This window comes from Bufo bufo, chromosome 1 (genome assembly GCF_905171765.1).
Source record: "Bufo bufo chromosome 1, aBufBuf1.1, whole genome shotgun sequence".
NCBI classification, from domain to species: Eukaryota; Metazoa; Chordata; class Amphibia; order Anura; family Bufonidae; genus Bufo; species Bufo bufo.
Window position 1 is genome coordinate 491281366 of NC_053389.1, and position 25108 is coordinate 491306473.

General features: G+C 40.3%; 1 protein-coding gene across 13 annotated transcripts in view; it reads left to right on the forward strand.

Moving 5' to 3' along the window:
• NAV3 (neuron navigator 3) overlaps positions 1 to 23564 on the forward strand; it is a 549543-nt gene extending 525979 nt beyond the window's left edge. For all 13 annotated transcript variants that reach the window (XM_040410312.1, XM_040410320.1, XM_040410268.1 and 10 more), the window contains 3 exons: positions 1839 to 1957; positions 2137 to 2340; positions 21190 to 23564. In XM_040410312.1, the coding sequence (XP_040266246.1) occupies positions 1839 to 1957; positions 2137 to 2340; positions 21190 to 21309 (443 nt within the window). In that variant the 3' untranslated portion in view covers positions 21310 to 23564. The remainder of the gene's footprint in view (positions 1 to 1838; positions 1958 to 2136; positions 2341 to 21189) is intronic.
• The last annotated feature ends 1544 nt before the right edge of the window (positions 23565 to 25108 follow it).

Here is a 25108-nt window from a genome sequence, read left to right on the forward strand (position 1 = left end):
TATGTGTATGGGGGACATAGCTGTGTTTGGGAGAGATGGGCCAACATTTATTGAAAGTGTATGGTCACCTTAAAACAGACATATCAGGGGAGCTGACAGGTCTTCTGTTAGGGTAGGTTCATATCTGTGGCAGGTAAATGTAGTTGTCTGTTCCGGGAGAGGAGCAGACTACAGGAGTTACTGTATCCAGCAGAGCCAGAGGGCACCGAGCACCACTGGATCATCATTCACTATAATAAGATCTACCAGGGGAACGCTGGGTTTCCTTCATAAATACCGCATACAACAGTATTTTTCTGGCAGAATGCTGGCATTTATGCCAGAAACTCGCCCAATGGGATCCTAGCCCAAAAATTCATATACTTTTAATTAGCTACATTAGCATTGAAAACTTTGCTGCAATTAACTTTATTGTGTGTTTAGAATAAGGAGCTTAATATGCTGTGCTTTCTGCTTCTTATCTCCTTGTCTTATCTGCCCTTATCTATTGAACTGCCTTACAATCCAATATGAAGCACTGGAACTTGTTCAATTTTTTATGTGAGACACATGGAAGATTGCTGAAATCTAGATAAGCTGCCTCTACTGCTTCACACTGATCTATTACCTTAATCGTCCAGTCCAAAAAATAAATTTCAAGGTTTGAGTAATATGATCTCTCCTTGCTGCAAGTCACTGGACTTTAAAACAATTCTTTCCTTCATGTATTTTATGTACACTTCTGAAAACAAGGTCACCAGCTTATAGCTAGCTATGTGCCTTGTATGTTACTCAGATTATTTACACCTCGAAGGTCTCATCAGATCACATTTTGAAAAAGCATGATTTGACCCATTTACAAATTTTCTCCATCTGTCAACTTAAAGTCAGGGTGGACTTATGCAGAAAGCTCCCTACATGTCTTCCCCAGTAGTTATACAGAAGTTATGCCTGCTTTTTGAACCATCTTATTATGGGTGATAAGTTGGTCTGTTCCATACAAAGACTTCTTAATCAGCAATCAGGAAAGGTGTCCATACACCCTCAATAGCAGTTGAGTGAACATACGTTAAGCCGACATCTATTTCTCTCCATTCCTCATATACTTATACAGTACATCTGGCCAAGTGTATATGTGTCTTGAAGGGAGAAAGAGCTTCGGGGGCCATTTTTTTATGATTGCATTTTACTCATTTTCGGCTAAAATCATTTTTTTCAATTGGTGTTTAGAAAAAATATTTAGCCATTCTATCACAAAGGATTAACAGTTTTTCTAGCTGTGTAAATAGTACTTTTTACTTTCACTTTGTGCTGTCATCTAATAAGCCTTTTCTCTGAACTACTAAGAGGTCAAAAACACTTATTTAAGCCACATTCTTATCAGTAAGATAAGAACTGAGCTATAATGAGTGTTTATAAGGTCAGAGATCAGCGATAAGGAGCCCATCAGCTGAGCTAACTGACAGAACAGAGAGAAAATCCAGATCCTGCTATTAGATAAACTCAGCCCTGTACAGAGAAAAGGGCTCTGGATTTTTAATAAACTGAACTTTTTTTTTAGCTCAAAATGAGTACAATGCAATAATAATAAAAAATGCCCCCAAAGTTTGACATAGCCTTTAGGCCATAGGCTCGACTGCTGGCCCACTGACCACTATAGTGAGGTGCCCCCTGATCCTCTTTACTGCACAATTTTATAGAGGACTATCCTAAATGGACCAGCAGTCGAGCATGCGCATCATGCTTTATTCAAAGTCTATGGGGCTGACAGAGAGAGAGAGACAAGTACAATAATACAATAATATTTAAAGCCACAATGTCTCAAAGGTAAACCAATTAACACCTGTCTATTTTGGTAGGTCCTCGTCTTTTCCTTTCCTGCCCATTGGATGTGGATGGGTCCAGAATATGGTATACAGACCTATGGAATTATTCTGTCATACCATATCTCCTAGAAGCAGTGAGAGAAGGACTTCAGGTATAATGTCAAAGTAAAGTAACAGTAAACTTATTTTTGTGTGATCTTAAAAAACTTGTTCAATGCATGTATTCCTTTTCACTTGCTTGCACTGAATGTACATATTAATTACTCACGGAAAAATATTTCCCAGCATTTTCTATGAGGACACATGATAAGTCTATGCATTGCATTTACAGATGTATGGTAAACGAGCCCCTTGGGAAGACCCGTCAAGGTGGATATTTGACACTTTCCCTTGGAATTCTTCTTCGTCTCAACGTCAATGTCCAGCCTTACTACAGCTACAGCCAGAAGATGTAGGGTATGATGGGTATGTCACTGCCAAAGAGGGAACAACCTCCAGAAATGTGCCAGAGACTGACAAAGATGGAGACCCACTGGTAGGTTGAATGAAAGCATTACAGCAGGGTTAGGGTTATACAGGCACTTGACTGTGACATGTTGCATGATTGCAGTGTAGTGCTTCCTGCATTTCAATAATCCTGCTAGATTTTTTTATGCCTGTAGTGCTGTGGTTAAGCCATTTTTTGGGATGCAACATGACCCCATTCACAGGCAGCGCTACACTGATCCTTGACCATGTGACATTAGTAGCATCCAAAGCCACTGTGCGGCTCTAGCCGTAATGCTTTTTTAAAAATAATTGTGAATTTAACAATAATTTATGAAAAAACATCTGAAAGAATAATCCTAAAGAATATAAGGGTATTCTGAAATGATAGAATTTTCACATGGACTTTGGTACATATTCTAAGCTGAAATCCGTGTGGAATCCTCATGTCATTCATATCCCATGCATGTGAATGGGGTTCCTGTTACCCTGTTCACATGCATACGAATTTTTGGGCCAATTTCCTGCTTTTTTCCACAGTGGAAATAAGTATCATGTAACTACTGTAGGGTTGTCACTCGGCTGGTGTCTCACTGGCAAGGCCGGTATTTTAGTGGCCCTGCCGGTGTTGGTAATTTTTTTCTACTGGTAATTCTTGCCGGTATTTTCCTACAAGGACTGCTACTAATGAGCGCTTCCATTGCGGACCCTTCCAGTGCAGCCTTTACCCTCCCCTTGTGTTAATTTAAAAGACAAAAAAAAGCACTCACCTCCTCCATGAAAAAGAGCAGCTGCACATATGAAAGTCCAGCAGGTGTGTTAGGGCCCATTGAGACGGCAGTATGATTGGGTCCGCATCCGTTCTGCAATTTTGCGGAACGGGTGTGGTCCCATTTATTTCAATGGAGCCGCAGATGATGCAGACAGCACACTGCTTGTTGTCCGCATCCGTAACTTCTGTTCTGCTGCCCCGCAAAAAAATAGAACATGTCCTATTCTTGTCCACAATTGCGGAAAAGAATAGGCATTTTCTATAATAGGATGCACGTGGCCAGTCTCCGTGTTTTGCGTATCTGTAAATTGCGAACTGCAAAAGTCATATTGCCATCTAAATGTGCAGCCAAAGACAGTCACAAAATATCCAACCTACTGAATTTCTTGCGACTTTCTGATTGTGATTGTAAGAAACTTGAAGGTCACAATGCGACCCCGTTCAATTTAACTCAATGCATCGCAGCATTGTGCTGCTGTGATCCTTGGTTGCACAACACATTGTTGGCCAAAAGCACTCTGCAGCCTTAAAGGGGTCATTGTATCTATATATTTTTTTTCCTTTCACCCCTTTTTATTGGTACAGAGCTTATTAAATGTTGCTTCCTGGGCCGGCGCTGCGCTCCTGGTCCTTATATGCTCCTTGGTCTTCCGTGATTATACACATATTGTATATGTTTATGTCTGTATGGTTTAGGGAAGGAAGGGGGGGCCCGGGCACATTCTTTACAAAGGGGCCGTCTGCTTTCTGTGTCCGCCTCTGAAGATACTGAAACTCAAGAGTCAACCCCCGGAATGCATATTAGGGTGTTTGAAAATAAGGTGTTTATACAAGACAACCCCTTTAAATGTGCATGTAATAGCATGGATATATACTGCCGACCCAATTAATATCTTTGGTGGCTTTACTGAATGCATATCACTTTCCAGTATATTATGTGACTCTTCTGCTTTGAGAGCAGAATACAATAATGTATACAGTAGCTTGAATCAATGCACATCTGAGCTTTAAAATCAGACCATGCTGATCTCCATGCTGTGTGGTAGGTATTTTATATTCCCACAAGATATGGGAAATAACAGCTGAGGGACAGCAGATGGCAGTGCTGTATATTTCTTTCTAATGATGCATTTTGCATTTGGGCTTCAATACAAGTGTATTGTTTTCTTCAATAAATTGGGCATCTTTTAAAAGGAATTTGAACACATAAGAACGTTCCACCAAGGATTCCTTTATCTAATTAAAATTATAGTTTTATTCCAGATGCCTGACACTGATTGTATTATCATTGTTCAGGAGAACGGTTTTATCTCTCTCAATAGAAAAAAAAATTACATGCAGCTCCTTTGAAGGGATAATGCATTATCAACAATCACATGGGTGTCCTAGATTTGACTCTGGAACAGACAGCATGTTATCAGAATGTGCTTTGACTTTCCTTCATAATTTCAACGCACTGTGTACTGGAATGAAACATTCGTATATAGGTTTATGACAGCTTCCATAAGGTATAATACTTTACATGGCTGAATGACATTGACAAGTCCTCCATGACATCCTTCTCTCACCTAATAATAACATTTAATCATTCACACTTGAAACATAAGAACATGGAAAGATACATAGTTTAAGCTAAAATCAATTTCTTTCCCCGTGACTCATCCTATGTTGCATTGATCTACAATTTCTGCACTGCATGGAGACATGATTGAAAATTTATTTTTATGACTATACTGTATGCCATATCCAGTGTTGGTTATAGGTCCGATGTACGGGTAACACCTTACAGCTGCTCGCGCAAAGAACAGCTCCATATATACTTGGCATCGTGCTCTATGTTCTCGAAACAAAAAAAAAAGAATACAAAATATTAAACATTCTTTATTCTATGGAACGTTAAAGTGAAATCCCAGATCTGTGTACAGTCGTGGCCAAAAGTTTTGAGAATGACACAAATATTAGTTTTCACAAAGTTTGCTGCTAAACTGCTTTTAGATCTTTGTTTCAGTTGTTTCTGTGATGTAGTGAAATATAATTACACGCACTTCATACGTTTCAAAGGCTTTTATTGACAATTACATGACATTTATGCAAAGAGTCAGTATTTGCAGTATTGGCCCTTCTTTTTCAGGACCTCTGCAATTCGACTGGGCATGCTCTCAATCAACTTCTGGACCAATTCCTGACTGATAGCAACCCATTCTTTCATAATCACTTCATGGAGTTTGTCAGAATTAGTGGGTTTTTGTTTGTCCACCCGCCTCTTGAGGATTGACCACAAGTTCTCAATGGGATTAAGATCTGGGGAGTTTCCAGGCCATGGACCCAAAATGTCAACGTTTTGGTCCCCGAGCCACTTAGTTATCACTTTTGCCTTATGGCACGGTGCTCCATCGTGCTGGAAAATGCATTGTTCTTCACTAAACTGTTGTTGGATTGTTGGAAGAAGTTGCTGTTGGAGGGTGTTTTGGTACCATTCTTTATTCATGGCTGTGTTTTTGGGCAAAATTGTGAGTGAGCCCACTCCCTTGGATGAAAAGCAACCCCACACATGAATGGTCTCAGGATGCTTTACTGTTGGCATGACACAGGACTGATGGTAGCGCTCACCTTTTCTTCTCCGGACAAGCCTTTTTCCAGATGCCCCAAACAATCGGAAAGAGGCTTCATCGGAGAATATGACTTTTCCCCAGTCCTCAGCAGTCCATTCACCAAAATTTCTGCAGAAGATCAATCTGTCCCTGATGTTTTTTTTGGAGAGAAGTGGGTTCTTTGCTGCCCTTCTTGACACCAGGCCATCTTCCAAAAGTCTTCGCCTCACTGTGCGTGCAGATGCGCTCACACCTGCCTGCTGCCATTCCTGAGCAAGCTCTGCACTGGTGGCACTCCGATCCCGCAGCTGAATCCTCTTTAGGAGACGATCCGGGCGCTTGCTGGACTTTCTTGGACGCCATGAAGCCTTCTTAACAAGAATTGAACCTCTTTCCTTGAAGTTCTTGATGATCCTATAAATTGTTGATTGAGGTGCAATCTTAGTAGCCACAATATCCTTGCCTGTGAAGCCATTTTTATGCAACGCAATGATGGCTGCACACGTTTCTTTGCAGGTCACCATGGAAGAACAATGATTTCAAGCATCACCCTCCTTTTAACATGTCAAGTCTGCCATTTTAACCCAATCAGCCTGACCTAATGATCTCTAGCCTTGTGCTCGTCAACATTCTCACCTGAGTTAACAAGACGATTACTGAAATGATCTCAGCAGGTCCTTTAATGACAGCAATGAAATGCAGTGGAAAGTTTTTTTGGGGATTAAGTAAATTTTCATGGCAAAGAAGGACTATGCAATTCATCTGATCACTCTTCATAACATTCTGGAGTATATGCAAATTGCTATTATAAAAACTTAAGCAGCAACTTTTCCAATTTCCAATATTTATGTAATTCTCAAAACTTTTGGCCACGACTGTAAATGTGAAGAGATATGTTTTCAGATACTCACAATAAGGGACAATGTAGGTCTATAAATATCGAGTATTGGGCATTAGCATCTGGTTCATTATAATCTGGACTGTTCAAACAGAAATCCAGTCAAAATGACTGTGTGATACAGTATGTTCTAGATACATGGTGGAAGATCAGATTGGGAAATTCTTTGATCTTGGACCACCACTGATTTCAAGAATGACAAGGCTCTATAGAGTGTTCACATCCCTTTGGCACTGCTTGTATCTGTTCACATCATGTTGGAGAAAAAACAAAAACAGGTTCCCGCAGGTTATGTCTACATGAATGCTTCCATGTACTTAATATTGTGTTTTTTTGGCCTCTGTTGTGGAGGTATACCTTTTTTTTTACTGTATAAGAAAATGTAGTATGCTGCTACCACAAAAAATACCACAACGGTATATACTTTTTTTTCTTTTACTAATGAACGGTTTATGCCGCTGAAGTGCAAGTTGGTGAATACTCCCCAAATAATGTCCTATGTATTGCCCAAATGTGATGTAAACACAGCCTGAAATAATTGCTATGCTGTATATTTGAATGATCATTTTCTTAGAATGTTGCCTACAGTTTCCTAAAATGTTGTCTACTGTTATCTGAGTATACTTTATCGGAATACCATTTTTATTGGATTTTCCTGATAAAGAACAATTTCAATTTACATTTTAAGAGATAAAGGTATTTTGATTTTTAGATTTTAAATTTATGCTGCTGACGATAGCTTTGTTTTCTGTTACAGAGTCTTTATTCCGTTTAATAGAAGTACTGTCATTTTTAAAGATAATGTGCTGGCAGCCTGATCCACCAATAGAAGGGTGCAGTAATAAGACAATCTGCAGTAAAGCTCACAAGCTCCCTCTAGTGGCTTCTGAAGGAAGCATGTTATCATTTACAGTACATTTAGTTGTTTGGCAGTAAATTTCAAATAATAATAATTTAAAGACCAACTGAGCTCTGATTATATATTATGTAAACATACATTAGGAATTCATCATATAATTGAGGACTTAAAATATCATGCAATGTATATACAATGAAAAAGTAGGGCAGGGCTTACTGGAGCTCATTTATAACAACCGGTGTCCTAGAAAACTGACAGCTGGAATTTAGTTTCTGGAGGCAACTATTCTTTCTCACTATGGTGTTCATACATAAACCCCACTGAATATAGAGTATCATATTATAAACTCCTTCAATAAGATAAAAGTCACATATTTGGTAACAGGAGTGACTTCTTTCTAGAATTATCCATAGACTAGAATAAAATGTAACTCTATATAACGGTGTATATATATATATATATATATATATATATATAACAGAAATTGGACTGCACTCCAGAGGACTTTTCAATGAGTCAATGTGTTTTATTCACCCATCAAGTGGCACAGAGCGACGTTTCGGCTCATACATGAGCCTTTCTCAAGCATTGGTACAAAATGAACAGCAAACATATAAAGGTGTAAAAATACAAGTACAAAATGTATCAAAATACATAAAAAATCAATTATCATCCCTGAAGGGTAAAGTGACAAAGTGCATGTTGTAAATCAAATACATTGTATAATGCATTACATACAATACCATTAAATGTGCATAATTAAATCCATCTGTATCGCATCTATGTGCAATCAGTGCATACACTTTAATCAATGTGATCAGAAGTGGGAGGAGGAAACAAGTTACTACCTGGATGATCGATGAGGCCCACACATACCATAGCGCCGATCGGCGCGTCTGCAGGTTACCTCTGCGCATGTTCCGGCTGCATTACGTCATCAGAATCGGGCCGAACGGAGACACGCGTGAGCCGCAGGATCACATTCATTGCCCATTAGCCGACGGCTGGAGCCGGCGGCGCATGCGCAACACCGACACCCTTGTAAACACCGCCATATTGAAGAAGGGAACATTGCCAGACTTCTTTTTACACTCATCACAGCAACCAAAAAATTATCACAATCGTACGATGCCTTATCAGAAAAGTCACTGTGGATGAATTCCACTGACAGGCAGGTTAGGCGAGCGACCATCTCTTCCAAGATGGATGACCCAGGCCCAATCGGCGCCCCAATGGTGCCAACACGTCAGTGTCAGCCACATTAAGGGTCCCTAACCTGCCCCAACTCGTGACTAAGAGGGTTCTCCTCTATCGGCTGTGACATGATTGGTCATTGGATGTGTGAAACTCTAAAGGAAATACCATACTGGTAACTTCATCACTTATACTGTACAAAACAATTTCTTATCAAGACAAGGAGGAATCTTCCCCCATGCAATGCAGGCGGGACACGCAAAAGGAACCTAAAAATAAAATAAAAAAATGAGATGTTGTGGCAGGATTATACTTTATTGGGGGCTCTTCATCCAACGTACAGGCACATTGTTTATCCAAAATACCTTCTCCCAGATGTGCGAAAGTGTCTAAAAAACCAAAATAAATAAGTATGAATAATAGACATAGATAATATACCTTATTATTCCTACAATACAAAAATATATATTTTTCTTTTCTTTATTTTACATTTTATATTTTTTATTATTTTAATTTTCACGTACAATAAGGATAACCGAGGGCAAACCAGCCCATACTCATACTATACCCCCATATCTATATTCTATGTTCAATCCATTAGGATGAAGGCTATTTAAAGTCTGGATCCAATATAACTCCCTTTTTTTAAGTAGAGATACACGGTCTCCACCCCTCCATGGCATTTGAAACTGATCTATAATCCAACATCTGAGATCCTTTGTTTATATCAACAAAGAGAATCGGTACAACGTATTACCTAATAAAGTTAAATTTTATTATGACATAAAACAACATACAAACATAAATGTAGAGACCATACAGCGTGCCTCAAGAGGCAGTCCACAATACATCCACCGCTGGCAGATCTAGATTAATTCAATTTCTGCAATCACATTGAGGATGTTGTGGGTGCAGGGTCTAGATCAGCATATATTATTCAAAGCTGTATCTAGCCATAATAGCACAACTATCTCCACTGTGAGGCGGATTAGGCATAAGTGCATAACGGGCATGAGTGACATCCATATATTCTGATCATACCCATCCAAACAATAAAGTTTCTCATAAGTGATCAAAAATGAATGTATCGGACCGATCTGAATTGCTCACCTACCCGATATCCAGTGGCGTGCGTGTGGGCTCTCTCTATCTGGCGTACTCCTCGACGTACGTTTCGCTAATGCTTCTTCAGGAGGATTCTGACACTAAATGTCTGGGGACCGGTAAATCTGTATGACCTCTTCTAATCGTGTAGTGATGATTATTAAGCCTGGTCTTTAAATCTGTAGATGTTTCGCCTACATAGAGCAACCTGCAAGGACAGGACAATATGTATACTACAAAAGATGAATCGCACGTTAGATGGAACTTGATAGGATATGTGCAGCCCGTATTGGGATGTGTAAATGCCTTAGATCTACAGACATAGCGACAATTGACACAATGTAAGCATGGAAAACACCCAGTGCCCGATGGTGCCAACGTCGTCTGCCTGATGGTTGTTTTGAGGCCCACATCCGCTCTCACTAACTGATCTCTAATATTTTTACATCTCCGATATGAAAACAAAGGTAATACCCTAAATTCAGGCACCTCTTTCAAACAACTGCCTAATATAGGCCAATGCCTCTTCAGAATTTTATTAATTTTGCCGCTAAACTCAGAATAAGTGGACACAAATGTGATTCTCCTTTGAGTACTCTTATCTCTAGCCCCTCGAAGTATGGAATCCCTATCCATTGCCAGAACTTTGTGTTTTTGTTCAGCAAGCAATTTGCTGGGGTAACCTCGCTGCCTAAATTTGATAACCATACCATCTATTGTCCTGTCCAAGGTCATTTCAGTTACAATCCTTTTTGCCCTCAGGAATTGTGAGTATGATAAATGTTTTACCATACTCCGAGGATGACAACTCTCATATCTCAACATCGTATTTCTATCAGTTGGTTTGGTATAAAGTTGTGTAATAAGAGCCCCATTGGAGAATAAAACATTAGTGTCCAAAAATTGCACAGCGGTATCAGAATAGGTGATAGTGAATTGTAAATCACCATCAATACTATTGAGATACCGGTGAAAATTAAACAATTGTTGTTCTGACCCTGTCCAGATGAGGAAGATGTCGTCTATGTATCACCACCAGCCCATAATATGCTGGGCATAGTGGGAGCCATAGATGACATCCTCCTCAAACCGGCGCATAAATATATTGGCGTACGTGGGGGCCACATTGGACCCCATCGCCACGCCGCGTTTCTGGACATAATACGTGTCCTGGAAAAGGAAGTAATTATGTTCCAGAACTATCCTAAGTAGTGAAACAATAAAGGAACAAGTTTCAGATGTCATAGATGATAAATCCAAAATGCTTTTAACAGCCTCAATACCTTTCTGATGGTCAATGGAGGTATATAGGGATGTGACATCAAAGGAAACCAAAGTGACTGATTCAAACCCATCCAAGTTAACCTTACTCAATTTAGTAAAAAAAAATCAGACGTATCCCTGATGTAGGACTGACCTCCTGTAGAGAAGTCACGTAATACCTTATCCAGGAAAATTGCTATGTGTCCAAAAACCGAATCTGTGCCAGATACAATGGGGTCTTATACAAGTGGGTAAGCACCTATTGCCATACTTGGGCCTTGCACCCTCCTTTTTTCCTTATTGGATGGTGGTGTTTTTTTCATATATATATATATATATATATATATACAGTGGATATAAAAAGTCTACACACCCCTGTTAAAATGTCAGGTTTCTGTGATGTAAAAAAATGAGACAAAGATAAATCATTTCAGAACTTTTTCCACCTTTAATGTGAACTTTTTCCACCTATAAACTGTACAACTCAATTAAAAAACAAAATGAAATCTTTTAGGTAGAGGGAAGAAAAAATGTAAAAATAAAATAATATGGTTGCATAAGTGTGTACACCCTTAAACTAATACTTTGTTGAAGCACCTTTTGATTTTATTACAGCATTCAGTCTTTTTGGGTATGAGTCTATCAGCATGGCACATTTTGACTTGATTTGCCCACTCTTCTTTGCAAAAACACTCCAAATCTGTCAGATTGCGAGGGCATCTCCTGTGCACAGCCCTCTTCAGATCACCACACAGATTTTCAATCGGATTCAGGTCTGGGCTCTGGCTGGGCCATTCCAAAACTTTAATCTTCTTCTGGTGAAGCCATTCCTTTGTTGATTTGGATGTATGCTTTGGGTCGTTGTCATGCTGAAAGATGAAGTTCCTCTTCATGTTCAGCTTTCTAGCAGAAGCCTGAAAGTTTTGTGCCAATATTGACTGGTATTTGGAACTGTTCATAATTCCCTCTAGCTTAACTAAGGCCCCAGTTCCAGCTGAATAAAAGCCCCAAAGCATGATGCTACCACCACCATGCTTCACTGTGGGTAGGGTGTTCTTTTGGTGATGTGCAGTGTTGTTTTTGCGCAAAACATATATTTTGGAATTATGGCCAAAAAGTTCAACCTTGGTTTCATCAGACCATAACACCTTTTCCCACATGCTTTTGGGAGACTTCAGAAGTGTTTTTGCAAAATGTAGCCTGGCTTGGATGTTTTTCTTCGTAAGAAAAGACTTTCGTCTTGCCACTCTACCCCATAGCCCAGACATATGAAGAATACGGGAGATTGTTGTCACATGTACCACACAGCCAGTACTTGCCAGATATTCCTGCAGCTCCTTTAATGTTGCTGTAAGCCTCTTGGTAGCCTTCCAGACCAGTTTTCTTCTCGTCTTTTCATCAATTTTGGAGGGACGTCCAGTTCTTGGTAATGTCATGATGACTGTCTTCACTGTGTTCCACGGTATATCTAATGCCTTGGAAATTCTTTTGTACCCTTCTCCTGACTGATACCTTTTAACAATTAGATCCCTCTGATGCTTTGGAAGCTCTCTGTGGACCATGGCTTTAGCTGTGGGATGCGACTAAGAACATTTCAGGAAAGACCAACTACAGCAGTTGAACTTTACTTGGGGTTAATCAGAGGCACTTTAAATGATGGCAGGTGTATGCTGACTCCTATTTAACATGATTTTGAATGTGATTGCTTAATTCTGACCACAGCTACATGCCCAGTAATAAGAGGGTGTGCACATTTATGCAACCACATTATTTTAGTTTTTTTTGTTTTCTTCCCTCCACCTAAAAGATTTCAGTTTGTTTTTCAATTGAGTGGTACAGTTTATAGGTCACATTAAAGGTGGAAAAAGTTCTGAAATGATTTACCTTTGTCTAATTTTTTGTGTAGACTTTATATCCACTGTGTGTGTGTGTGTGTATATATATATATATATATATATATATATATATGTATATAAAAGAATGTGGGCAGCACCACTGTCTGTAAGGTGCAGTCAGAGTGCCAGCGGCTGAGGAGGCGATCCACCTCCAAAGTATAAAAATAAAGAAATTCCGCAGCACATCCAGGTAGTAGAGAAATAAAAAAGGCTTTATTCACCAGGCATGCCTGGTGAATAAAGCCTTTTTTATTTCTCTACTACCTGGATGTGCTGCGGAATTTCTTTATTTTTTTATATATATATATATATATATATATATATATATATATGTATTAAATGTGGAACACCCTGTGTGTATATATATATATATGTATTAAATGTGGAACACCCTGTGTATTACAGTGCCAACCAGTGATCCCTCTGTATAATGCCTCGACAAACATTGCAGCCATAGTTTTCCATGCATACAGTACCAGCCACTGAGGTCATCAACATTGTCCTGTAAACCACAAATGCCCTCATACATTTACAGTACCCCACTCACCATAAAAATGTCAAAACCCCTTGTTCTGGGAGAGAGATTAGAGATGGCCTGGCGGTCGTTTTGCGGCAAACTTTGCTCGTTCGCGGTTCGCCGAACAGGCGAACATATGGTGATGTCCGTAGGCGCCATATTCTTTTGCATTGTGCAGAACTTTGACCCATGACACATCAATAAGGTGGGACAGGACAGCAAATTGAGACATTTCAGCACAACGACATACCCCTACCGTATAAATAAACCCGATCTGGCCCCCATTTTACATTCAGTCTTTTGCCAGTGTAGGGAGAGGTTGCTTTGTGGAGCAGGAACAGACTGTTAGGGACAGCAAACGCTAGCTAATAGGGCCACAAAAGTCCTTTTAAGCACTGGTATAGGTGTGCTATCGATAGGTGTGACATACTGAGGGGTGTGATATACTTATAATATACTTTCTAACATAGAAAGTATGTTATAGTGCATTTGTATTGTGAAGCAGTTGTGTGCGTTTCTGACGTGATACTGCAGCTATACAGAGGGACAAATGCTATTGGAACAACTAATTTCAACCGGTGTGATATACCAGTTGCCCCCAAGAAATCTGATTGAGGCAGGGGTATGATATACCTATAATATACTTTCCATATAGTGCATTTGTATTGTGCAGCAGTTGTGTGTGGTTCTGCTGCGATACCACAGCTATACAGAGGGACAAACGATATTGGAACAACTAATTGCAACTGGTGTGATATACCTGTTGCCCCCAAAAAAACTGATTAAGGGGTTTGATTTACCTGTTTCCAGCAAAAAATCATTAAGGGGTTCTATATACCTGCTTCCACAAATACTACTCTTCTATAGGGACTTTGTCACAGGGTCATTTTGAAAATGACAGGAAGAGGAAGAGGCAGGTGGTAGGGGTCGAGCAGGTGCACCAGGCCGGAGCCTAAGTGGGAAGTTGGAGAAGGTGCGTGCGATTACGTCAATGGACGTAGCAGAGTTGGTTGAGTGGCTCACTCAGCCTTCCGCTTCTGCACCCTCCTCATCCTCTGTATCTGCACCCTCCTCACTCTCTGCTGTGTGCACCCCAAAAACACCACCAGCACCACCCCCATAGCCCCTTCACTCGAGTCAGAGGAATTATTTTTTCATCCATTCCCAGACCTTACCAATGCGCAGCCATTCTTGGCATCGGATGAGGAAGAGGAGGTAGCAACGGCCGTCATCCAGCGGTCTGACGACAGTACCCAGATCAGCCCAAGGAGGGTAGTCCCCGCTGTTGCTGCCTACTCTGAGATCTGTAATGTCAGTGCTAGTGAATGTGACGATGATGATCTGTTGATGGATGTCACATGGGTGCGCACAAGAGAGGAAGATGAGGGGAGTTCAGTGGGAGAGACAGAGCAGCAGGTAGGGGGTAGAAGTAGGAGAAGCAGGCAGAACTCGCAACGCACAGGAGGCAAAAAGCAGACTACAAATGTATCTGGAGCGAGCCATCTACCATGCACGGTCACATCTGGCGCTCCCAGGACGCTGGCACATGCCTCCGCATGGTGGGCTTTTTTTAACGTGTCCGCTGCTGACAATAGTGTTGCTATCTGCAGCCTGTGCTGTCAGAAGACTAGTGATAGAAGAACATCTGCCGGGATCGCAAGTTCGCTGCGGGTCCCATTCATTTTAATGGCAGGCAAACCTGAAAAACCTTCAGCTCATATTTGCAACCAAGAAATAATTACTAGAAGTGCACAAATAGTCCCACAACATGGACAGTGATATACCAGATGTATTAATCGAATTTGCGATCTCCATTCATAATTTCTTTCAATGCGAAATATTGGCAATATAATTTTTGCGTACGCACATGCGCAAATGCACTATACAGTACCCAAATGCACTATAACGAAAGTATATTGGTATCCTTCAATTAGTTTTTTTGGGAGACGACTGGTATATCACACCAGTAGAAATTATTTGTTCCAATAACGCTTGTCCCTCTATATTCTTGCAGTATCGCAGCAGAACCGCTCACAACTGCCGCACAATACAAATGCACTATAATATACTTTCTAACGACGAAAGTATATTATAACATTGTACAAGGAAGGCAATCCATTAGAATATACATAAAGATAAAACGTAACCTTTAATAATGTTACTATGAAGGTCCATTCACACGTCCGTAAGTGTTTTGCGAATCCGCAAAACTCGGACACCGGCAATGTGCATTCTGAAATTTGCGGACCGCACATCACCAGCACTATAATAGAAAATGCCTAATCTTGCCTGCAATTGCGGACAAGAATAGGACATGTTCTATTTTTTTGCGGAAACGGAAGCACGGATGCGGAAGTGCGGATCCGCAAATGCGGATTCAGACAGCACATTCCGGCCCCATTGAAAATGAATGGGTCTGCACCCGTTCCACAAAATTGCGGAACAGATGTGGACCCATTTTGCAGACGTGTGAATGGAAAAGATATCCCTCAAAATGAAAATAAATGTAATTATTAAAGTTAAGCAAAATGCATAGATGTGATAGGCAATAACAAGTGCTCGGCGGCACTAAATCAGGTGCTCAGCGGCACCAAATGAGAAACCACATGTCCTACCACAATCTGTGGGGTTCCAGTGACAATCCATGAATCCCGGAGGGAAAGCAAAAACATCTATCCCTGGGCTAGATGATAATGTGGTATTGAAGGAAGGATGGGCAAAGAACTGTCCCTGATATTGCCCTACAGGGGGGTGCTATTCTGGCCCTGATAGCCTAACCACAGACCACCCTTCCTGATAAGAGTGAACCCCGTCCGGAACCTTACCCTATATAAAAATGGCCCTAGTAAGCTCCTAGGCCCCTGACTTCCAGGTGATCATTATATAGATCTATGTGTTTTTGACTCATTATAAAAGTATATTATAAGTATATCGCACCCCTCTGTGTATCACACCTATCGATAGCACACCTATACCAGTCCTTTAAAAAGACTTTTGTGGCCCTATTAGCTAGCTTTTGGTGTCCCTAACAGCCTGTCCCTGCTCCACACAGCAAGCTCTCCCTACACTGGCAAAACACTGAATGTAAAATGGCGGCCAGATCAGGTTTATTTATAAGGTAGGGGGTATGTCCATGTGCTGAAATGTCTCAATTGGCTGTCCTGTACCACCTGGTCAAAGTTCTTCACAATGTAAAAAAATATGGCGGGCGTGAATATCTCCATATGTTTGCATGGTCGGCGAATCGCGAGCACGCAAAGTTCGCCGCGAAACGACCGCCGGGTGAACCGCAAGGCCATCTCTAAAGAAGACACCTGGCCTCCCATCACCGAGCCTAATGGAAGCAACACCGTGAGAACCCACAAAGCCACACTCCCGGCGCTCCACGTCCTGCCTCTTCTCCTCTCTCCTCCCATTTGTCCTCCACTCCACCTTCCACCATGCCATTGTCGCGTTCATCTGGCAAAAGGCAGGCCTCCGTGGCTCAAATGTTCGAACGTAAAAAGTTGATGATGCCGGATAACCCTCTTGCCCAACGGCTGACAGCCGGCTTGTCGGAACTGGTAGCCTGCCAACTACTGCCATATAAACTGGTGGACTCGGAGGCTTTTAGAAAATTTATGGCCATTGGCACACCACAATGAAAGGTCCCCGGAAAAAAATATTTTTCCCAGAAGGGCATCCCAGGCTTATATGGCCATGTTCAGCGGCAAGTGAATGTAACTCTGGCACATAGTGTCGGTGGCAAGATACATCTGACCACAGACATGTGGTCTAGCAAACATGGGCAGGGAAGTTAAATAACTTTTACTGCCCACTGGGTGAACCTTCTGACGGCTGTCATGCATGCAACCTGTGGCACCCATGTGGATTTGGTGTTACCGCCACAAAATGCATGCAGGCCTACCTCTTCTCCTCCTCCTACTCCTCGGCTGATTCTCCTTTTCCACTGCTACCGCCTCTTCTGCTGCCCCCACCAGCTCCCCAGAACCTATTCAACGTGCCAGGTGAGACATTGCCATGCATAAGGGGCGGTTTGAAGATGTGTTGGTCACTTCGGATATGAGATCATTCTTGCATCCAACCCCTCGACAGCCGCTCTCCGGATCCAGCCTCAGGGAACGCCTAGACCGACAGGTGTCCGACTACATCGTGTTAACGGCAGATGTAGACGCTCTGAGATGCGAGGAACCCCTTGACTACTGGGTGTGCAGGCTTGACCTGTGGCCAGACCTGGCACAATTTGCCATGGAACTCTTGGCTTGCCCCTCATCGAGTATCCTGTCCAAAAGGAGGTTCAGCGCAGCAGGAGGGATCGTGACCGATAAGCGCACTCGCCTAGCTCACGACAGTCTGGACTACCTCACAATTCTAAAAATGAATAGAGATGTCCCAAACTATTCGCCGGCGAACAGTTCCCGGCGAACATAGCTTGTTCGCTTTCGCCGCGGCGGGCGAACATATGCGATGTTCGGTCCGCCCCCTATACATCATCATTGAGCAAACTTTGACCCTGTACCTCACAGTCAGCAGACACATTCTAGCCAATCAGCATACCCTCCCTCCCAGACCCTCCCACCTCCTATCAAAAAGCAAGGACAGCATCCATCTTAGATTCATTTTGAAGCTGCAGTGTCACAAATTTGACTAAGTTGTAATCGCAATGGGATTAATACAGGTTATATTAATCGCAATGCGATTAATACAGGTTATATTAATCGCATTGCGAATTCAACTTAGAGCTGGGTTCCTAATGGTTGTATTGCTAGAATATAACGAAGATTGAGAATATAGTGCTATATTCGTTATATTCGTCAATTCTAGCAATACAACCATTAGGAACTCAGATCTAAGTTGTAATCGCAATGCGATTAATACAGGTTATATTAATCGCATTGCGAATTCAACTTAGAGCTGGGTTCCTAATGGTTGTATTGCTAGAATATAACGAAGATTGAGAATATAGTGCTATATTTGTTATATTCGTCAATTCTAGCAATACAACCATTAGGAACTTAGCTCTAAGTTGAATTCGCAATGCGATTAATGAAGGTTATATTAATCGCATTGCGAATTCAACTTACCACACTCTGCGTCAACTACGTAATTTTCCATGGGAGTTTTGCCATGGATCCCCCTCCGGCATGCCACAGTCCAGGTGTTAGTCCCCTTGAAACAACTTTTCCATCACTATTGTGGCCAGAAAGAGTCCCTGTGGGTTTTAAAATTCGCCTGTCTATTGAAGTCTATGGCGGTTCGCCCGTTCGTGAACATTTGCGTAAATTCGCGTTCGCCGTTCGCGAACGGAAAATTTTATGTTCGCGACATCTCTAAAAATGAAAGAGCCATGGATTTCAGAGGAATTCAACACCTGTGATGACCACGTTTAATTGAATTTCACCTATTACCATTTGTTTTTTTTTCAAGAGGGTGGATTTCATTAGCCATATTTTTAATCCAATTTTATATTTTTAGTTCTATTAAACATATGTATTTGACATGTGTTTGTACTGCCCTGCAGTAAAATTGATATTTAATGACTGGCTAATATACCTCCAGCCACATAATGACTTGATCTTTTCTGTACGGGGAATGCATAATTTTTGGGGCCTGTAATCTAACTGGCCAACAGTAAAATTGGTATACGGAGACCACCTAATGTACGTCCAGCCACATAATGACTTGATCTTTTCTGTACCTTGAATGCATAATTTTTGGGGCCTTTAATGTAACTGGCCAACAGTAAAATTGTTATACGGTGACCGCTTAATGTACCTCAAGCCACATAATCACGGAAGGTTTTTTGTCCGGTGAATGCCTAATGTTTGGGGCCTGTACTCCACTGGCCCGCAGTAAAATTGATATCTAACGACCGTATAATATAGCTCCAGCCACATAATCACTTGATGTTTTCTGTCCGGTGAATAATTTTTGGGGCGTGTAGTCCACTGACCTGCAGTAAAATTTATATCTATTGACTATCTAATATACCTCCAGCCACATAATCACTTGTTCTTTTCTGCACGGCGAATGAATAATTTTTGGGGCCTGTAGTCCACTGGCCTGCAGTAAAATTGATATCCATTGACCGTCTTATATACCTCCAGCCACATAATCACTTGATCTTTTCTGTACGGTGAATGCCTAATTGTTAGGGCCTCGGAGGAATTCAAGACCTGCGACGACCACGTGTTATCGAATTTCACCTATTATCATTTGGGGTTTATTTAAGATGTGTGATTTCGTTAGCCATGTTTTTAATCCAATTTTATATTTTTAGTTCTTTTGACCATATTTTTTTGATATGTATTTGTACCGGCCTGCAGTAAAATTGATATCCAATGACCGTCTAATATATCTCCAGCCACATAATCACTTGATGTTTTCTGTCCAGTGAATGAATAATTTTTGGAGCCTGTAGTTCACTAGCCTGCAGTAAAATTGATATCCATTGACCGGCGTCTAATATACCTCCAGCCACATAATCACTTGATCTTTTATGTACGGTGAATGCATAATTTTTGGGGCCTGTAATCTAACTGGCCAACAGTAAAATTGTTATACAGAGACCGCCTAATGTACCTCCAGCCACATAATCACTTGATGTTTTCTGTCTGGTGAATGCCTAATGTTTGGGGCCTGTACTCCACTGGCCTGCAGTAAAATTGATATCCAATTACCGTCTAATATACCTCCAGCCACATAATCACTTGATGTTTTTTGTCCGGTGAATGCCAAATGTTTGGGACCTAAAATAAAAAATTTCTAGGCTCCAGCAGGGCACATTTTTTGGAGTTTCCCTTTAAGACGCATAAGAATGGCCCCTGATTAAAATACATACATATTTTTTGTGGGCATTTTTACCATTGATCCCCCTCTGGTATGTCACTGTCCATGTTTTGGGACGATTTGTGCACTTCTAGTAAGTATTTAGTGACTGCAAATATAACCTGAAGGTTTTTCAGGTTCGCCTGCCATTAAAGTGAATGTGGCTCGCCGCAAACTTGCGGTTTGCGTACATTTGATCGCGTTCGCGAATCGTCCCAGCCGATGTTCGTCCATCACTAAGAGAGATGCATATAATGTAAGCAGTGCCATAATCAATTATAAATGACACATGGCTATAACTATTATATACATAACTATTATGTTGCCCATGAAATGGCATGGAATGCCTTTAGTAGTTCAGCATTATAGTCAATATTTTATTTATGGATTGAAGAGTAGGGATGTAAATTTTTAATAAAAGTAAATTCATGTTTTTATTAGGAAGCAGGATTTTGTGTAACCTTGTTGCTTGCCCCTTTTTTCCTTTTTCCTTGTTGAACATTGTTTGCGTTATGTAAATCTTTCCTAATACTCTGCTGTCACACTATAATACGTCAAACAAAAAATACTTATCCTAAAAACCATACAAGTCATATTAGCCATGTCCTTTGAACTTCCATTTCTACTAGCAATGATTAAGAATGAATGCACATTCATCTGGTCTTTTGTTGTATTAGGTGGCATAAACGTCTAATAAATCATAATTAATGAACATGCTGCATCCAGTTTATTAATATAAAGAACAGTGAAAGAGCTGCTCATCTTCTCATAGATGAATAATCTCTTAACTAATATGGATTGTTGTAGCAAGCCAGGACAGACTATGCCTCTGTTCCTGTTTTATCTAACACGTGTTGATTGATTAAGAAAAGTAGACTTGGTGTCCTTGGGTTACTGCCTAATGAAAGAACTGTTTTATGATGTATACTACCTTGCTGGCATGCTTAGAGTAATATGTTATTTTTTTTTATTAACAGATGAGTATGCTAATGCGTCTTCAAGAAGCAGCCAACTTCTCCAGTGGACAAAGCTGTGACAGCGATGGTGCAAGTCACCACAATGAAAGTTTAGATCCTTCTGTTGAATCGACCCTCTAGGAAGTCACCTCTGGAGGGTATATTATTATAGATAATAGTTTGGTCCAATAGATCACTTGCATTGCAGAAGGAGCTCAACACACATACCAGGATAATGTGCTGGTAGGCAGGTGACTTGGCTCTGAAAATTGCGTGAGGTGACATAATTGAAGTGGATAGATTGGATTTGCTTCATCAGTATTTGAAGATGAATGGAGTGATGAGAATCTCAATTAGTCAACTGGAAAAGGCCCAAGATATAAGGGCAGACAAGCAGATTGCACATTTGTTAGCCAAACTGGAATGGTTTAGTTTTTTTGAAAGGTTTACAGCACAGATGTTTGTGTGTAATGTGTGTTTTTATTTTATTTGACATTATGTATCACTTGTGCAGTGTTTTTAATCCACTTCAAACCTCTGATGTATGACATTGTGCCGGTCACATGACTACATTAGTGAGATTGTTGTGTACTGCCTCCAAACTAGATAATGCTCCTCAGAAAAGCACAAAATGTATTTGTGCATCTAGAAGAAAAGCTACTGTGATATACTGGATAAGTGCCAATTGTATATCTGAACTGCCGTGCTCACAATTCTGAATTCCCCTGGCGTTAAGTCACTTGCTTCAAATTGTCCTCATCGCAACCACAGTGTTTTTGTAACCACCTGCTGCCCACATCCATTTTTTTATACAAATTACTAAGGCTTCCCCCAGAGAGGCTTTTATGTGAGCATTGTGAGCAAAGAAAAGACAGGCAAAAGAATAAAAAGTCATATGGTGCTGTCTCATTGCCTTAAAAATGTATCTTAATAGTCTTACCGTCAGAGTTCAGCATCCGCTGATGTGTCCTACAGTGTTTTCTCTCCCCATTAACTTCAAAATATCATTTAGTGTGGAACCTAAGCATGTGTTCTTTTACAAATGAGAACCAGTAATGACTGCACATTTGGATGTTGTCTTAATCTCAGAAATACAGGTGAACAATAGCACATGTCTGCCATCACAAATGCAGAACAGATAGTTTGAAAACTTCAATTTTTTTGTGTATTTGTAAAGGAGACATTTGAATGAACTCCCAGCAGAGCTGGGGGTAACCGTTGAAGCATGAGCACAAGTAGATTTTTTGCCCCTGTCTCTTATAGTTCTAGGCATGTTTGAGTTATTCCTGTTTAAAGTTGGGTTCTCTATGTCAAGTAAGACTGAGGCAGTGTAGAAACTTTCATATAATTAGGTTGGTTTTGCACAGTGTTTTGGGTGGGCTATGTATATAGATATCATGACAATAACAAAGCCTTGCACCATGCAAACAAAACCAGTTTGTACTTTAATTTGTTGGTGTGTGTTTCACGGATTAATAGCTATGTTGTAAACAGATCCAGAATGCAACTGTTCAGACTGTTTTTTTTTCCCAGTGTGCTTGCCCTGTGGTTATTATAACCATGCAGGAGATACAGTGTTACATCAGCATGTTTTAAAAAAACGTCTTATGGAGCCAATATATATTACAAGGAAATAACAGACCTAGAGCAGATGCATGAGACCTGATTAACGATACAATTGGAAATGCACAATAAAATACATAATTATATAAGGGCTATGGCATTGTGTAGAAAACATGCAAAAGAAGCTACGTACCTTCAACATAACTGGTGCTACACAATACTCGTGGCCACCATTTTGGTCATCTACTGTAATTCTTATTCAAGAGCCAGGCTATACAGCTCTTTTCTAAGGCAAGCTTTTCCTACACGGTGCTATTGGCCCATTGTACAATCTTAATTATTGTTGTGCATGTGCAAACGAAACGTTAAACTGACCTAATGTATACAAAGACAAGATATACTGTATATCAACAGGCTCCATATATCTTGTCTTAGCTCATGTCACCTGGATAAGACGGCAAATATTTTCCTGACATCTCTGACATGCACACCAGACATAACCTTGCATAGAACTTCCTGCAATACATCTCAGTGAGTACATGTCGTTTACAACAAAGAAAGAAAATGTTTGTGAAACATTTGTCTGTATACATTTTATATTTTGTACATTTTTTTATGTAACATATCATGTAAATAGACAGAAGCAGTGAAATAATTCATCTGAAAAGTTTTGTAGTCTTTGTAAAGCCCTTACAATACGTTTTGGTGTAATCAAAATCAATTGAATGATGTATTTTCTATAAGTTGATTGTTCTCCCAGCCTGTAAACCAGCTTGCATCTATTTTTTGCAGATGTGCGCAGTGTAACTGTCTAAATTATTACTTTGCCATTAAAGTGGAATTATTTATTGAATTGTCATCTTTTCTGTAATAAAAAAATAAGCCACTGACTGTCTAAACTACTAACCCCTTCCTAAGAGCCTTATGAGGGATCCAGTGCACTGAGTGAACTTCCAAGGAGAATTTGTCATACACCGTAAATGCTTAGTATACTAATAATTTCATTACTGGATAAACTCTATATAAAATATTAGGAAGTAGCACTTTACTGGCAATTACTGTGTATTAAAGACTCATTTCCCTTAGTATGTACATTATGTATATGTTACTTGATAATCATCTTTTTCTCACTATAATTTAAGTAGTCTATACTTAATTATTATTCCACCCTTCAGCTCTCTATAATAGTACTCCAACAAGTGTTAAGGGGCTTTATTGATTTTTAATGTTGAGCACCTATTCTCAGGATAGGTCATCAACATCTGATCAGCGGGTGTTCAACACCGACACCATAGTTGACAAGCTGTTTGAAGAAATGGAGCTCCACTGTCTCAGTATTAGGGCAGTAAAATCTTGGTTGCAAACATTCAAATAGACCATTTAGTGCAAGGACTGTTTTATCTAAGAGTACAATTGCAGCACTAAACACTCAATAGACTACTTACCCATAATTCAATGCATGGTACTGGGTTTCGCACAGCCTTTTCATATTTACTACTACTTTGCAGCTGTATTATATAAAATAATATTCAAGCACATACACAACATGGATAAAATTGAAAGATAGAATTGGAATAAGATAGGAAAATGAACAACCCTCATATGATATAAAGGAATTGACATCAGCATCCAAAGACATGGTACCTACTCTGCACTGTTTTCCATAACTGCTTTTTGCCACTATTTGGATCTAACTACATTGGAATTCCAGAATAAGGTAACTGCAACAAAACAAACAGAGAACCTTGGCTCTTCCTAGTGAAGCACTGTGAATAACAATGATGGCCAACAATGTACTTGTGCTTACCAGGACTAGTTGTGCTGCTTCAGGCACAACTCTGAAAATGTCTGAAAAATGCATACAGTCAAACGGAGTGAACGCTGCTCCCAACCAAGCAGGATATCAGTGTTGGAACCCGATGAGTGAAAACAAAAACAGAAATAAATTGGTCTTCTGGGGTGCTGGACACTAAAACTGTAATTTATTGTACATAAATCATTAAAAACAATAAAAAAATAAAAAAAAACGGACAAGTGGAGGGCGATGCATTTCAGAGGCAGTCTGTCTCCTTCTTCAGGATTTGCCTACTGGCACACTAATATTGCATCATACTTGCTCACTCCTCCATGTGGCTTGTTTAACTTCTTTGTATGACAGTATGACTACCTAAGTATTGCCTTCTATATTTAGGAATATAACTGCTTTAATACTCCTCTCAATATACTAATATTCAACAAGGGAGAGAGAGAGAGAAACGGGGGGAGAGAGAGAGACAGAGTGATAGATAATACTACCTCCTTTGTATAACAATATGACTACCGTAGTGATGCCTTCTATATTTAAGAATACTGCTCCCAATATACTAATAGCCAACAA